This window comes from Podarcis liolepis (assembly GCF_965112155.1).
Source record: "Podarcis liolepis genome assembly, chromosome: 16".
Taxonomy (NCBI): domain Eukaryota; kingdom Metazoa; phylum Chordata; class Lepidosauria; order Squamata; family Lacertidae; genus Podarcis; species Podarcis liolepis.
The window spans coordinates 9153371-9171435 of NC_139567.1; the positions used below are offsets into that span (position 1 = coordinate 9153371).

At 42.2% G+C, this 18065-nt stretch overlaps 1 protein-coding gene across 2 annotated transcripts in view; it reads left to right on the forward strand.

Moving 5' to 3' along the window:
- Positions 1-628: 628 nt before the first annotated feature.
- Positions 629-18065, forward strand: part of KCNU1 (potassium calcium-activated channel subfamily U member 1) — a 103114-nt gene continuing 85677 nt past the window's right edge. Inside the window, exons 1-6 of one of the 2 annotated variants that reach the window (XM_083480374.1) lie at positions 629-879; positions 3796-3891; positions 7675-7736; positions 12056-12146; positions 16509-16620; positions 17657-17732. In XM_083480374.1, coding sequence (XP_083336500.1) covers positions 697-879; positions 3796-3891; positions 7675-7736; positions 12056-12146; positions 16509-16620; positions 17657-17732 — 620 coding nt within the window. In that variant the 5' untranslated portion in view covers positions 629-696. The remainder of the gene's footprint in view (positions 880-3795; positions 3892-7674; positions 7737-12055; positions 12147-16508; positions 16621-17656; positions 17733-18065) is intronic. The other variant, XM_083480373.1, reaches the window with a different exon arrangement.

The window sequence follows — 18065 nt, forward strand, 5'->3', positions numbered from 1 at the left end:
TCCCAGTCCACTAGGGGGGCACAACACTTCCCCATGCTGGGCACAGGCAACCCACACTATGCCCCTGGTGACATAGGAGATCTGTCAACTCTTTTTATTTACTTCTAACGGATCTGAGAGTTGCTGAAGGATTGTGAAAGGAGTGCTGGGGTTAATTCTTCCCATATTCCATTTGTCAGTTGGTGTTGTTTACCAAAGTTACTATGGGTCCCTCTTGAGGAGAACATTCCACTCCCCTGAGTCTCACATGGAGATACGTTGGGCTCACTCTAATGGAGGAGGAAGCCTTGACAGACTTCCTCCTGAAGGAGGAGAAGAGAAGATGTTTATACCTTAGTGGCTCAATCAGAAAGGGGATGGGTCTGGCCCAAAAAGGCTCATTCCAGCCAAGTGAGACCACCACACCTTGATTGCTGTGGTGTCTCATCCATCCACCCTGGGACAGTGTGGGTTTACCCAGTCACCCTTTCGGGGCTAAGTAGGAAGCAGCAGCTGAGGCAACTTTCTTTGTGTAATCCACATTGTTCCTTGTTCAGCTGGTATTCCATAAACATAGCTGATGTCTACAGCTCGCTCTATGAATGACATCATATGTTGGCAGTGACATCACAAAGATTCTAGAAAGGAAGGGTATTTCTTAGAACATCCCAAGCGAACAATAGGAAAAAAGCAGAAGAGACAGCAGAGGAATGAGATATGCATTATCATGAAGTGGGTGGAAGCTGGGATGAGGAAATTGGGAGCCACTGCACCGAATATGTTCAACTGGCCTTTATGTCCGCCTGTCTGTCCATTTTTGTGGGAGGCATCCTCCTCATCTTGATGTTCAGAGTAGTTGAATACACATTGAAGTCCTTGTTTAAATTTACTGGATTGAAGGTAAACACACAATTGGATGCTGAGTAAGGAGGGTTTCCATGCCTGGACAATATACAGCAGATGGAACTAGTTACAGCTGGTTACTAAGAGCCATCCTTGGGGAGGTATCTTGGTTCTTTGGGGTGGGGGCTGCTTTCTCGCCCCCCAACCACACATCAGGGATAAAATATTGGTGCGATTGTACTCAAATATACCTTTCAATTTATCTTGTGTGATGTTCTGACAACATATAACAACATACGTGTGCAACAGTAAACAGCTCATGAGCATGGCTTTGGGAAATATAACCTAAAAGGCTAAGAAAAATGTAAACAAATTGAAGAAACTGAAAGCTGGGACTGGCTGTGAATTATCTAGTTCTGCTGCTCATGATTGCTATCCAGTTGTTCGTTGTATGTTTTTTTTTTTTTTTAAATGTTTATTAAGGTTTTCAAAAGAAAAAAGAAAAGTTAACAAAAAAGAAAAAGAAAAAAGAACATATATAAAACATTTCCAAGAAGAGGAAATACATTCATTATACAACCATCATATCCGTTTTTTGACTTCCTTCAGCGTCGCTGACGATCGATCGTGGTTATCCTTTTAATACACATTTCATCTATCTTCCATATTGCCACTTATCCCTCCCTTCTTTATCCTCTCTGCTTTGCAATATTTATTAGTGCTTTACAAAGCCTCTTTAAATCCCGCTAGCGTTGTTTTAACACCATAGTTAATTTCCAGATAACACACAAATTTCTCCCAATCCTTTATAAATTTTTGATCTTTAGTATATCTAATTTTCCCTGTTAATTTATCCAGTTCGGCGTATTCTATCAATTTTGCTCTCCACTCCTCTACTGTTGGGACTTCCTCCTGTTTCCACATCTGAGCTAGCACGATTCTGGCAGCTGTCACCGCATATTGAAAAAGTTTACAGTCCCTTCTTCTCACATCCTTCCCAACAATACCTAATAAGAATGCTTCTGGTTTTTTCACAAAGGTGTACTTCAACATCTTTTTCAGCTCGTTATAAATCTCTTCCCAGAAGCATTTAACTTTTTTACACTCCCACCACTGGTGGAAGAAGGTCCCTTCTTTATCTTTACATTTCCAGCATTTGTTGTCCACCTTGTACATCTTTGCTAGTTTCATAGGTGACAGATACCATCTGTAAAGCATTTTCATCATGTTTTCCCTCAGTAACGTGCAAGCTGTGAATTTTATATTCTCTTTCCAGAGCCTTTCCCAATCCTCTGAATGAACATTATAACCAAAATCTCTTTCCCATTGAACCATCACCGCCTTCACCTCCTCATCCTTCATGTACCACTCCAGCAATATTTTATACATTTTTGACAGATTTTTATGCTCATTATTTATTATCTCTTTTTGAAAGATTGATTCTTTCACTACATAATTCCTTTCCTTCAACTCCTTTTTAAACATTTCGTTTATCTGGAAATAGTGTAACCAATCATAGGTTAAGGCCTTAATTTGGTCATAGGGTTTAAGTTTCCACTTCCCTCCTTCATTACAAACCATTTCTCCATAATTTCCCCACTTCTCTCTCATATTTACTTTCTTTATACACATCATCTCTAACGGGGATAACCAATGGGGAATTTTTGGTTCTAATATATTTTTGTATCTCTCCCAGACCTCTAATAAAGCACCTCTGAAAATATGATTTGTAAAGCCTTTTTCTACCCTCTTCTTATCGCTCCATAGATACGCATGCCACCCAGCTTTGTTGTTAAAACCTTCGAGATCTAATAATTCCCTGTCTTCCAACTTTACCCATTCTTTTATCCAGCACAGGCATGCTGCTTCGTAGTAAAGTCTCATGTCTGGAAGGGCGAAGCCGCCTCTTTCTTTTAAGTCCGTTAATAACTTAAATTTAATTCTAGGCTTCTTCCCTTCCCAGACATATCTCGAAATTGCCTTTTGCCACTCTTTAAAAAATTTTGTACCTTTAATTATGGGTATAGTTTGGAATAAGAATAGCAGTTTGGGAAGTATCATCATTTTTACCATCGATATTCTTCCCCAGAGTGATAATTTCATTCTGGCCCAGATCTCTAAGTCTCTTTTTACGCCTTTCCAAACCGGGATATAATTATATTGATATAAATCTATGTTCTTATCGGAAAGCCAAATTCCTAAATACTTGATCCTCTTTACTACTTCAATCTCCGTTCTTTGTTGTAGTAATTCAGTTTTATCTCGGTCCATATTTTTTACTATCATTTTAGTCTTTCTCTTATTCAATCTGAATCCTGCCAAATCTCCAAATTGTTCCATCTCATTTAGGATTTCTTTTATGCTATCTGTCGGTTCTTCCACAGTCAACACCACGTCATCTGCGAAGGCCTTAATTTTGTATTCGTTTACCCCCAACATAACCCCTTTGATTTGCTTATTTTGCCTAATTGCATTTAATAGAACTTCTAGAACCACAATAAATAATAATGGCGAATTGGGGGGTGTTAGTGGGATTTGCGTAATTTTTCTCTATTTGTTTTTATTGTTAACACACCAACACGCTGAGGGGTTTCCAATATTTCCAGAAACCACACTTCTCTCACCCTCTTTTACACCTGTGTCTGTTATTTAATATTCGGGCTTGGCGCTCCAATAAGAGATCTGCCTTGCTCACCAGCAGGATTAAAATGAGCAGGTGTGTGCTTAGTTTTTTTCCCCCTCCCAGTTTCTTCAAAAGATTCTGTCCCTATTTAAACACCCAGGCAGTGTTCTCATGCTTTTACAGAGACCGCTGTGCAGATCTCACTTGTGTGGAGAAGTGGGGATGTGGAGAAGTAGCAGGGGGCATACAGCAATAATCTGAGAGATGAGAGCACCCTGCTTGCCTGTAGCACAGCAATGTGGATTGTGGCCCATTTCAAGGACTCAGCTCCTTTCTTTTCCCCTTAACAGACTCAAAGGATGCCTAGGTTAAATCTATGGAAGAGACACTTTCAGGTTTGGGTGGTCAGGATGATCTCTGCTCAGACTGTTGTGGGACGTATACTGGTGAGTTGTTTAATTAATATGTATGCATTGGGAAGGGAAGTATTATTATTATTACAGTGGTGCCTCGCAAGACGAAATTAATCCGTTCCGCAAGTCTCTTCGTCTTGCAGTTTTTTCGTCTTGCGAAGCAACCCTATTAGCGGCTTAGCGGCTATTAACGACTTAGCGGCTTAGCAGCTTAGCGGCTATTAACGGCTTAGCGGCTTTAAGAAAAAGGAAACAAACTCACAAGAACTCGCAAGACGTTTCGTCTTGCGAAGCAAGCCCATAGGGAAATTCGTCTTGCGGAACGACTCAAAAAACGGAAAACTCTTTCGTCTTGCGCGTTTTTCGTCTTGCGAGGCATTCGTCTTGCGAGGTACCACTGTATTATTATTATTATTAATTGAATTTATATACCACCCTATACCCGGGGGTCTCAAGGCGGTTCACATAATAAAATCAAGCTATAAAACCACAAACTACATAATAAAAATAAGAACAACAACCCAATAGCTGCCCCCACAAAAAAACACATTTTAAAAGGGCATAGGATGTCAATCAAATCAACCAAAGGCCTGGTTAAAAAGGAATGTTTTTGCCTGGCGCCTAAAGGTGTATAATGAAGGCACCAGGTGAGCTTCCCTCTGAAGAGCATTCCACAGATGGGGAGCCACTGCAGAGAAGGCCTGTTCTCATGCTGCCACATTCCAGACCTCTTGAGGAGGAGGGACATGAAGAAGTACTACAAATAATCACACATGATACTGCAGGAGGAGAGGAGGCAGGGCTGCAAGATGATAACCGCCCCCATACACATTCCTTGCGTTCAGGCACCACAAAACAACACCACTCATGCAAAATCAGAAGGTACTGGCAGATTCAATAAAATCTCAAGGTTTTCCAAAGTACAAAAAAAAAGAACGTTAGGAGAAAAAAATAGCGACATGAGCTCCAGAACATTCTAGAGCCGATGCACACTCTTTATCAGCAGATAATGCACAGCCAAAAGTTGCACTCAGGAGAGCATTATTTACAAGTTTTATTCAATGGACGTAGAACAAAGAAAGACATGACTGCCTGTGTCAGTGTCTCCAGCAGAGAGAGACAAACGAAAGCAATAGGAAACATAAACATCCTGTGAACAGGAAATACGCAGACTCTGTGATTCACAGCCTGCTCCCTTTTAAGGTGGAACAGAAATATCCTAACAAAAACCCTACCCAGAATACTGCAGTTGGAAGCCGTGTCCGGGCGGAATTCGTCAAAATGTCTGGGAAAATCCAGACATATGGCAACCCATGTCGGCTGTGTTGTTTTTGCCGATTTTCCATAAAAATAGCTCAAAAACATCAACCCTGGGTATGGCACTCCACACAGTAACTTTATGTTGCAGGCAGTTAGTGATGCGTGAGGTTCATTGTGGCTTACATTGGGGATTGGCTCAGATATAAGCTGGACTACTTTCCCACCGGGGATGTGGGTGGCACTGTGGGTTAAACCACTGAGCCTAGGGCTTGCTGATCAGAAGGTCGGTGGTTTGAATCCCCACGACGGGGTGAGCTCCCGTTGCTCGGTCCTGTTCCTGCCAACCTAGCTGTTTGAAAGCACATCAAAATGCAAGTAGATAAATAGGTACCGCTTTAGCGGGAAGGTGAATGGCGTTTCCATGCACTGCTGTGGTTTGCCAGAAGTGGCTTAGTCATGCTGGCCACATGACCCAGAAGCTGTACGCTGGCTCCCTTGGCCAGTAAAGTGAGATGAGCGCCGCAACCCCAGAGTCATCTGCGACTGGACCTAATAGTCAGGGGTCCCTTTACCTTTACCTTTACTTTCGCACCAAACCCTAAAAAATAGCTCAGCTTATTTCCAAGCCAAGCAATATTTGACTTCCTCTGCTTTGAGATCAGCATTACATGATATGGAAACTCAAATGCAGACCCTAAGCCCAGCATGCGCCACCAAAATCTCTGTTGTCAAGAGTTCAAGGCCTATAACGACAATGTACTGCAATATATGGACAGATTGCGCCCTCCCAAAAGATCACAAACTTACATTCCAGTCCTAAGCCTCATAGATTTTACTTCCAACTAAATGTTCTTTGGATTGAAGCCGACCACTTCTGGTCTTAAATAGCATTTGCTTGGAGGTAAGCTCCATTGATTTCAGTGGAATTGGCTTGTATTCTGAGTAATAGCATTTTAAGATCAGAGTAGTGTACCAGAGCATTCACACCAGTTTTTCCCTCCTAGTAGATGCCTCATATTCTGGACAGAGTCAGTGATTAGTGCACCACTTCCAACTTCAATTGCAGTCATGCTGTCAATCACATCAACCTTCCCCTCCCCAGAGTTTTATGAATGCAAACATGTGCAACCTGGACATGCTACAATTCCTGAATTAGTTTTAGAAATTATAGTTTTAAAATCAAGATTCAGGAGGAGTGGAGAGCAGGGCAAAGTGAAACAGAGAAACAGTTTTTTTAAAAAAAAATGGAACCAGGGGAAGTTGCAAATCCCAAATTCATATAAAGTGTGGCAATGAAACTGCTAGCACATTTGCCAAGCTAAGCAGGGTCTGCTATGGTTTCAAACTGGATGGGGGACCATGTGTTGAGATTCCTGCATTTATGGGGGTTGGACTAGATGGCCGTTGGTGTCCCTTCCAATTCTACAATTCTATTATTCTATGTGCGCTGTGTAAAAATTGAATGCACTGTGTAAAATTGAGGGTTGCTTTATGTTACCCTAAGATTTTATCTGATGATGGTTGCAAATAATAATAATTTATGTTGTGACATCTGTGTACATTCCTGGACATGTTTAATTCCATGTGCTGAAATATATATATATATATATATATATATATATATATATATATATATGCTTTCGTAGATTTTCACGGGTACAGGAATGCAGGTTTTGGTGTCTTCGGGTGTCTTCCCGTGTAAGAGTTGGGGTGTCTAGGCGACGTTTCGACGAGGTCTCACTCGTCATCTTCAGGCTGGTGCTTTCGGCTTCTTGTTACTGGAACAGAGCAGGATCTCAGTGTTTGAGTTCCTATAAATACTGTTGAGGGGGTGTGGTGTATAGCCTCCGACGTTCTGGGCAGGAACAATAATTAAGGAACAAAAGAAGAAAAGTCACACTAACCTGGGAACTTCCTCTCTGCCCAGAACGTCGGAGGCTATACACCACACCCCCTCAACAGTATTTATAGGAACTCAAACACTGAGATCCTGCTCTGTTCCAGTAACAAGAAGCCGAAAGCACCAGCCTGAAGATGACGAGTGAGACCTCGTCGAAACGTCGCCTAGACACCCCAACTCTTACACGGGAAGACACCCGAAGACACCAAAACCTGCATATATATATATATATATATATATATATATATAAACAAACAGTGCTTGATACAGATTAATCCATTTGTCCTGTTCCTGCATAGTACGAACTGTGTGAGGAACATATGCTTGGAAAGAGACGGTGTATCGTCACAAAATAAAGTGTCCAGTAATCTGTACATGAAAGCCATAAATTGTACATCCACCCAACATTTTAGTGAAGTTTAAAGGGAAGGATGGGGAACTTGTGCACTCCAGTTATTGTTGGACTTATTTTTCACCAGCCACAGCTAGCATAGGCAACACCCAGGGATAATGGGAGTTAGAGTCCAAGTGAATCTGAAGGGCTACAGAGTCCCCATCCTTGTTTCAAGAAGATAGTAAAATGGTTTCGCATCTTGATATTTGAATGGCATGATTTAGAATCAGCTGGATTTTCATATCAGTTATCACTGTTTTAGGTCATACTGGTGTTCCTGTTTAGCATTGGATCACTCATCATTTACTTCATCAATTGTCAAAGGTAATTATAATTCAGAAATCTATCCTAAAGTGTATTTTTAATTTGTTGTTTTTTTAAAAAAAACACCAAGTGATATAGCTATTGAAAATATTTGTATCCTCTTTTCTCTTGAAATCACCAATATGGCAAAAACACAAGCAACAGGGAAGGATAATAATAGTAAAATATAAAATATAACATAATAAAAATAAAATAATAATAATAAGACAATGTTAAAATTCATATTGAAACTCTCAGTAATCCATCAATCACATTAAAAATCAAATGCACAAATTATATTGGGAAGGCGCACTCCAAGAAATGCTCACTAGAATTATATTTGGAGGCAAAATGCCCCCAAATATCTATCTTTGCGGTGAGCAGAGGTTGAAAGGTGAGCAAAACATGGAGCCAGGTGGTCTTCCCTTGGGGACACAGAAAATGCCTTCTCCCCCCAACTATTTGTCATATTTCTGATATTAGAGGAACCTGCAGCAGGATTCAGGCTGATCTCAGCCCTCATAGGAAGCTCCTTATACCAGTCAGAACCATTGACACACCTGGATTGCCATAGTTCAGACAATGGTTGGCAGCCAGTTTTCCAGTGTTTCAGACAAGAGTCTTTCCCAGCCCTGTCCAGAAATGGTACAAGGCAGCTCCCTATGTTTCTGAGCCAGACCATTAGACCATCTAGCTAAGTCTTGTCCACAATGGCTGGATCTCTCCTGGTCCTACCTGGAGATGCCAGGGACTGAACCAAGGGTCTGCTGCATGCATGGTTTTGACCTTTAAAGCCCTTCACGGCCTAGGACCCTCGTACCTACGGGACTGCCTCTCCCGGTATGCCCCACGGAGAGCCTCAAGGTCCATGAATAGCAACACCCTAGTGGTCCCAGGCCCTAAGGAAGTTAGATTGGCTTCAACCAGAGCCAGGGCCTTTTCAACTCTGGCTCCGACCTGGTGGAACGCTCTGTCTCATGAGACCAGGGCCCTGCAGGATCTGATTTCTTTCTGCAGGGCCTATAAGAAAGAGTTGTTCTGCCTGGCCTTTGGCTTGGAGCTAATTTGATTCCCACCTCCTCTTTCTTTTTCCTTTCTCCTCCTGTGATGAGGCTGCATTTTAATGTTGTATTTTAATCTTGTTTTTTTAAGTTGCATTTCAATCAACTTGTTTTTTATTGGTTGTTAGCCGCCCTGAGCCCGGTCTTGGCTGGGGAGGGCAGGGTATAAATAATAAAAATTATTATTATTATTATTATTATTATTATTATTATTATTATTATTATTATCATCATCATTATTATTATTAAAAGCAAATGCTCTGCCACAAAGTAACGGCCCTTCCCGATGCCCGGGAATTGGGCCTTTTGCATGCGAAGCATAACAACAGAAGAAGAGCTCTTCTGACTCAGTCTCATCCAGTCTAGGACACTGTTCTCACATGGCCAACGAGGTGCCCATGAGGAACCTGCAATCAGAACCTAATTGCAACAGCAGCCTCCTTACATGTGTTTAACCACTGAGCTGGTGGTTACTCTTGCTCAGACAGGCTCATATGTGAGTAGACAGTGATACTCTTGTTCTAGGCCATGTAGGGTTTTAATTAAAGCAACAACCTCAGTACTTTGAATTGATCTTTGGAACTTACTGGTAACAAACACAGAGGAGACAGTAGCGGCACTATGTGGTGTGTTTGCACAGTGTGTATGTTTCGGCTTTCACATTCAGATTAAAGTACTATATTCCACACTTTATTCAGAAATTTAAAATACAAGGTATTCTATCAAAGTCGCTAATGCTCCAAATTGAGGACCCACATGAGCAGCTGGGCAATAAATGGTGAGAAAACAGCTACTGTATCTGTTAGATACTTGCAACTAAAGCATATGGTCCCACTAAAAGATATAGGGTACAGGCTACATATTGAAAAGTGGGATTTATTTTTTTTCTGGGTTGGAAACAGCAACATCATATTGAAAAGCACAAATCAAAATGGCTTTGGCAATTTCATTCTGTCATTCTGCACTTGTCAAAAACACAAAATGTGGAAACTGTCAAAGGTGCCAAATGGAATGTGAAATTCAACTTGTTGATATTTGGGAGGGGACATAGCATGGTGATGCAGCATGAGGGTGGTTTTGCTCAGTTGCTGCCAGTTCTGAATATCTCATTAAACCCAAATTTGCTTTTAATGACAAATCTTGCACCAGTCTATACTGGTTGAAGGAAGAGAGTCAGGCATATGTCACATATGCTTTGCAAACAAAAGGTCCCTGGTTTGATCTCTGTCATCTCCAGATGAGTATTTCCCCAACCCTTCCTCAAATCCTAGAGACTAGATACAGCATATTATAGTTCCATTGTTCCCATGAAAAAAGGTCAATGTTGTGATGAGTGTCATGAAATGGGCCAGATTAACCACAGCATAGCATTCCACTCAGACTTCCATTATCAAAACAAGGACCATTCATTGCCCATGTCTCCAATCGCTCATGACTCTACACTGGCTGCTGTGTGGTGCCCTATTCAATAGCCTGGCTTATATTAATTTGAAAAGGAACTAGGGCATGTTGGCCTCATCTTTGGTTAAAATTAGTGCAGTAGCAGCAGCAGCAGCAACAACAACAACAACTCCAGCTCCTCTGTATTCTGCCACTGTATTCTTGCCACTGTATTCTGCTCTGGTCAGACCTCACCTGGAGTACTGTGTCCAGTTCTGGGCACCACAGTTCAAGAAGGACACTGACAAACTGGAACGTGTCCAGAGGAGGGCAACCAAAATGGTCAAAGGCCTGGAAACGATGCCTTATGAGGAACGGCTAAGGGCGCTGGGCAAGTTTAGCCTGGAGAAGAGGAGGTTAAGGGGTGATATGATAGCCATGTTCAAATATATAAAAGGATGTCACATAGAGGAGGGAGAAAGGTTGTTTTCTGCTGCTCCAGAGAAGCGGACACGGAGCAATGGATCCAAACTACAAGAAAGAAGATTCCACCTAAACATTAGGAAGAACTTCCTGACAGTAAGAGCTGTTCGACAGTGGAATTTGCTGCCAAGGAGTGTGGTGGAGTCTCCTACTTTGGAGGTCTTTAAGCAGAGGCTTGACAACCATATGTCAGGAGTGCTCTGATGGTGTTTCCTGCTTTGCAGGGGGTTGGACTCGATGGCCCTTGTGGTCTCTTCCAACTCTATGATTCTATGATTCCTCCTGTGATGAACCCCCAAAATCCACCTCTCTCTTTACCTAATCTAAATTACAGAAAGCTTCTTACTCTTTATACAGAGCCAGGAACTTCAGCTTATCTCAGGCACCTGCCCTGTCTCCTAGTAACTTAACTGTTTCAGATGGATTGACTTAAAGCAAAACAGCACTCCCCCTCCATTGCCCTACAATATATATCATAGAATCATGGAATTATAGTTGGAAGTGATATCAAGGGTCATCTATTTCAACCCCTGCAATGTAGAAATCAGAGCTAAGGGATCCCTGCTAGGTGGCCATCTAGCCTCTGTTTAAAAACTCCCAATGAAGGAGAGTACAGCACTTTCTGAGGTGCCCCTTCTCAGTTTCTGGCTTCCCGCTGAATGTCCTTTGCCCAGAAAAAGGAGTCTTCCATGTTTTTTTGCTAGCTTCACTCCTAGAATAAGTGTTAGTGCTGGTTCTGGCTCCAGATGGTGACGAACCTATGACCAAAAAAATGGGTGAAATCATGCTAAAGTCATATTTTGTTCTGCCAACTTGAATCAAAATGGTGCCTGGCATCCTATCATTGACAAAGATTGCCACCCCCACCTCTGGAATGCTTGAATTGGTTGTGGTGACAGTATATTGAGATGTGGTCGAATCTATGCCAGAAGGCTGGTGAAGTCATGCTAAAATCAGGTTTCAGTCCATCATCTTGTTTCAAAATGGTGCCCTAAATCCAAACATTGGCAAATACTACCACCTCTTCACCTCAGGAACCCTCATGCTGAGTTTGGCGATAGTATATGAAGTGGCATCCAAATCCAAAGAGAGCAGAGGAACAAACAGACAAACAAACAAACATGTCCCACAATATTTATTTCTATCCCAAATTTCATCCAATGAGCTCACGGTTATGTATTTTAACCTTTTAATATTTTGTTGGAAGCTGCCCAGAGTGGCTGGGGAAGCCCAGCCAGATGGGCGGGGTATAATAAATTATTATTATTATTATTATTATTATTATTATTATTATTATTTACATCGAACTCTGGTCTCCCTGGTCTCAGTCCAAGAATCTAACCATTAAACCACACTGACACGGGAATCCATATCGGCCTGTAAACAATAATGAACCCCTTTCCCTCTCTTCTCCAGTGTTAAACAGTTCTGTCTCTCATTTGAAGACCAGACAGTTTTTGTTGACCTCTTCTTCAATTTATTCTTCCTCTTTTACTTTGGATTGAGGGTAAGAAATATTTTTCTTTTATAAATTAATAGGGAAAGTCATGGCCATGAATAAAGGAATGTGCAGTTGTTAGAACAACATATGGCTAAACTGAGGAGATATATCTCCCCCAACACTGCCCCAACACTCTCAGTAGCAGGTGAAGTACTAAACTCCCCCCCCCCAGGTGGCTGGTGAAAAGTCACGTCATGAAATGCATGATGGGAGACATCTGTCAGCAGGGCTGGCCCACCCATGAAGCAGGGTGAAGTGACTGCCTCAGGTGGTCAGATCCACAGGGGCAATAGATTCTGCTTCTGCCACTCTGGTGGCAGTGACATCTGCAGCCTGCTCCTTGGAGGCCAGGTATTCTGCCTCCCCAGCAGTTGCCCACCCAAGCTGCCTCTGCTGCGGCCTCTCAGTGACCAGGAGGTGCTGCTGGTCTCATCCCACCCAGAGGAAAGAAATAACAGAGGCTGCCCTGCAAAGGGACAGCTGACCTAGAACCTCATCAATGTGATCAGGAGCCCAGTTCATCCACAGCTCATGTGAAAGAACCTGTGCAAATGAAGCCAGCCTCTGTATAATTGGGAACCCCCTTTGGCTATATATATATATATATATATATATATATATATATATATACACACACACACACACACACACACACACACACACACACACACACATATATATATATGCTTTATTGTTCAAACTTGCATCTGTACACCAAAGACATAAAGGTAAAGGTAAAGGGACCCCTGACCATTAGGTCCAGTCGTGACCGACTCTGGGGTTGCGGCGCTCATCTCGCTTTATTGGCCGAGGAAGCCGGCTTACAGCTTCCAGGTCATGTGGCCAGCATGACTAAGCCACTTCTGGCGAACCAGAGCAGCGCACGGAAATGCCGTTTACCTTCCCGCCAGAGTGGTACCTATTTATCTACTTGCACTTTGACGTGCTTTAGAACTGCTAGGTTGGAAGAACAGGGACCAAGCAACGGGAGCTCACCCCGTCGCAGGGATTCAAACCGCCGACCTTCTGATCAGCAAGCCCTAGGATCAGTGGTTTAACCCACAGTGCCACCCGCATCCCTGGTGGGAAAGTAGTCCAGCTTATATCTGAGCCAATCCCCAATGTAAGCCACAATGAACCTCACACATCACTAACTGAAATAACAAACTGAACCTGCAACATAAAGTTACAGTTTGGAGTGCCATACCTAGGGTACTGCTAGGTTGGAAGAACAGGGACCGAGCAACGGGAGCTCACCCCATCACGGGGATTTGAACCACTGACCTTCAGATCGGCAAGTCCTAGGCTCTGTGGTTTAACCCACAGCGCAACCCGCGTCCCCTATCAAAGACATATCTTCCTTATTTTGCATATGTCAGTTTTGTCAAAATGAAAATCCAACAAAAGAATGGACAGTTTGAAAGCATGCAGTGCAAGTAGATAAATAGGTACCACTCTAGCAGGAAGGTAAACTGCGTTTCCATGCACTGCTCTGGTTTGCCAGAAGCAGCTTAGTCATGCTGGCTACATGACCCAGAAGTTGTACGCCAGCTCTCTCTGCCAGTAAAGTGAGATGAGCGCCGCAACCCCAGAGTCTTCTACGACTGGACCTAACTGTCAGGGGTCCCTTTACCTTTACACTATATTTAGTACATATTTTGACTTCTCATCCTTTCCCAATTTTTCCACTCTAATAAACCTATTGCCTCAATATATTAGACATGAAATAATAATTTTCATACATATATAAATCTGTTTTCTCCCTTTTAACCTATATTACTTGCAGAGGTTACTCAAAGGCTGCTACCAATTTCAGATTGCAACAATTATCCTTTAAATATCTCCTTAGAGGTTCCCAGTTTGAAATGAACTCCTGTTTTGACTTATCTTTGATCTTTTCTGAGAGACTGTCTAATTCAGCATAGTCTACTCGCTTTAGATTTACGAAAGCTACTAATTTAGAAAGCTACTAGATTTAGATCTACTAGCTTTCAGATTTAGTGGGAATTTTGTCATTCTTCCAATGTTTTGCTATAAGTATCCTTGTGGCAGTGGTGACACACAGAAAGACTTTTCTTATCTTCCTAACAATGTCTGGACCTGGAATGTCCAATAAAAATGATTCTGGTTTCTTCAGAAAAGATGCATTTAACATTGTTTTGAGCTCTCTCTCTATATATATATCATTCCAAAAGGTCTTAATCTTTTTACACACCCACCACATGTGGAGGAGAGTTCCACCCGGTTCTCCACATCTCCAACATGTATTTGGAACATTTTGTACATTTTGGAAAGCTTACAGGGGGTTAAATACAATCAATATAGCATCTTTTAGAGGTTCTCCCTTAATGTAAAACATGCCGTAAATTTCCAATTAGCTTTCCATAGATGAGGAACCACTTCTGGACTTTTTGTGTGAAAAAGAAAATGAATGAGCAATATTTGGGCTGGGAGATTGAGATAATACTGGTTTGTAGAAAGTAGAATAGTTTGATGTTATTGTGGGGCAAATGCTTTGAATAATTCTTTTTATATAACTTACAGGGGGAGAATCGGAAACGCCTTTTCTTTTCTTTCCCAAAATTTATCTCCCCATTTTCAGACCACCTTAGGTCAACCAGATGTTTTTTAGATTAAATGGCTGGTGGCAGATGTTGATAAATGCATCAGTTATATGGTGGCACTTTTTGCTCAAGCAGCAAAAAAGGGCAACCTTTATGGATAGTGCAACTGTCAAACCCTAAGGATGCTGACCAGAAGGAATGTTTTTTTTTAATAATAATAAAAAAAAATCTGGAAATTGTAGATTTGTCTTGTTCCAGTGCATGCAACGTCTTTCATTCTGAAGCTGTGTGATTTGTGCTTATATTGTATTGTGATGGCCATTAACCATAAACAATAAAAATCCATTGGAATAATTCTTTTTATATAAATAACAAGGGGAGAATTGGAAACCCTTTTTCTTTTCTTTTCTTTTCTTTTCTTTTCTTTTCTTTTCTTTTCTTTTCTTTTCTTTTCTTTTCTTTTCTTTTCTTTCTCTTTCTCTTTCTCTTTCTCTTTCTCTTTCTTTCTTTCTTTTTTTCTTTCTTCTCCCTCTCTCCCTTTCCCCTTTATCTTGTTGAATCAGGAAAAAGCTTTATGGAAATAAATAAATAAATAAATAAATAAATAAATGGTGGAAAAATGAAAATGCATTCAATTTCTCCCCCATTCCAAGCTGGAAATAATGATCATCATAAGAATTTTATTATTTGTACCCCACCTGTCAGGCTTTGGAGAATGGCTTCCTCCCCCCTTTAGACGAGCAGCAGCAGAACAAAGCATTTAGAGACCCTTACCAGTTTAAGAGTGTTTAATGATCACAGCAAAAGAACACAGCAGCCATTCTCGGAGCTAAGGTGCTCCCAATTAAGTTTTCCTCCTCCTCCCCCCCCCCCCCGCAAGTCACCGTCACTTCCCCTTCTTGCAACCTGATCTCGCAACCATTGAGCCTTCTGCATAGCAACCTTATCAGCTCTCCTTGCCTTTGGAGAGATAGGCTGGGCACTCTCTAGAGAAGGGGAGTCAGTTATCTCTCTCTCTCTTCCTATTCTGCTTCTTCTAACTGTTTCACACTCAGCTCTGCCCAGCTGCTGTTTTCCGAACCGTGTCCCTCTGCAAACCAATTCTCTAAATCTATACTGTTCCACTGTTCCTGAGCAGCTTCAGGATCCTGGTAAAGAGCAGGAAGAGGGGGAGGTTCTCACCATTCCTCTTCAGAGTTGTAATCCTCAGTCTGCTCTCTGACACTGCCCATCTGACTAGGTTGTCCCTGCCACTCTGGGCAGCTTCCAGCATATACAGTGGTACCTTGGGTTACATACACTTCAGGTTACAGAAGCTTCAGGTTACACCACTAACCCAGAAATAGTACCTCGGGTTAAGAACTTTGCTTCAGAATGAGAACAGAAATTGCACAGTGGCAGCAGGAGGCCCCATTAGCTAAAGTGGTGCTTCAGGTTAAGAACAGTTTCAGGTTAAGAACAGTTTCAGGTTAAGAACGGACCTTGAGAATGAATTAAGTTCTTAACCTGAGGTACCACTGTATAAAAAGTAGAGGATAGGTCAAGGATGCAGGATTCAGTATAATAACCTTCTCTGTACTAGCTTTTCATATGAAGGGCTAATATCTGAAGCGAAATGGTGGGTGATCATCAGCTGGCAAGCAGGCAAGAAGAAAGGCTTTGAACAGCAACTTCACCCAGTCACCCTCCCTGAAATGGTGTACATAGCTAGTTTGGGAGGATGGATATTGGATGAGTGGGTGGGCGGAAAGACAGCTAGACAGATATGGTCCTTGTGTCATCTGATTTTGTGCAGTTTTTCTAGTTCTTTGCAGCAAGTGACAAGTTGACCTTCTGGGTTGAACTCAATTCCATTGTGGACTTCTTCACCATTACTCCGGTCTGTATCTCTTTCTATTTAGGAAGAAACTGGCTTGGTGAGTACACCAATATTTCCATTAACTTGCATAGAAAACAGCATAAATTCCCAAGAAAGACTGAGGTAGGGAAAATACCACTCAGTCTCTCTCACTCACACACCAAGGACCCTCTTACCCCAAGGACGATTGACTGGAGCAAGCTTCTGTCCCCATGAGGGATATAGTAGAGTTCTCCTTTCCACAAATTGCTGTAACTGGAGTGCTCTGAGAACATAATTGTTGTGGTTAAAAGTTAGATCTGCCCATCAAACCTAAATATTCCCCCTTCCCTGTCAAGCTCTGAGCATTTCCTCAATCTGTTTGGTTTTGTTTTTCAGTAGGGAAAAACCACAGGATTTGAGGGAGGAGGCGAAGCAACCTGCTCCGGTACCCAGAGCATTGCACGTCCCAGGGGGTGTGGCATGCATCCCAGTGGGTGTGGCATGTCATCTGTGGGGGCGTGGCACACGTCCTGGGGTGTGTGGTGCACATTCAGAGGGGTGCGTGCCATTTTGTCACCCCAGGGTGACACCCCCCCTTTGGAATGGCACCTGGAGCAGACACACCCCGCCCCCACCTTGGAACACCCCTGTGTGAGGGACAACTGAAGCCCCGGGTTACTCAAAAGCTTAGGCTTTCCCTGCTCCAACTTTGGATGCCTTTTTAATAGTGCAGCGCAACACAGAAATATGTGAACTTTCTGAAAATCAGCCCAATTGACCTTGTATTTCAGGATACGAAAGGAACTGATGCACATACTGCTAAATGACAATGTAATTAGCTATGAAATACTACCAAATACTCAGTACATGCATGCTGACCATCAAATACTACCAACTCTTCTCCTCAAAACCCTGTTTCCATCAGGAACCATTACTATACTCTAGTTGTCCACCTCACTGAGTTCAGTGGGACTTACACCTAGGTAAGGAAGCTTAGGCTTTCAACCTAAGCGTAGCAGACCAGATAATAACAGGGGTTATGTACAAATGCTCACCAATACAAGGACATTTTCCCCCGCTCACAAAGCCTCACTCTGCATCCTTTCCTATAGGTTTACGTTTCTTGCGAGCACTCAGACTGATGGAACTTCCCAAAATTTTACAGTTTCTCCAGATTACGACGACTGCGTAAGTCAGACTCGCATCGTACCACCTTTCTCATAAGCAATAGATTTCCCTTCTGTCCCTCCTTCCCCACCTTGGGATTTTGATAGCCTGGGCAGCAAGTCAATTGCTTAGTGTGGAGTTTTGCACACAGGATTGTGATTCAGACAGCTTTTGGTTGGGAGAGACACAGGGCTGGAGTTACTGAAGGTAATGGGGCCCTTTATATGTCCAGCTGTCCTTTGTCAATAACAAATTGTCGCTGGGTTTTTTGTTGTTGTTGAATATATGCCATATGGTAATTTAAGGACTTAAAAGGTAAAGGGACCCCTGACCATTAGGTCAGGACTTAATTTA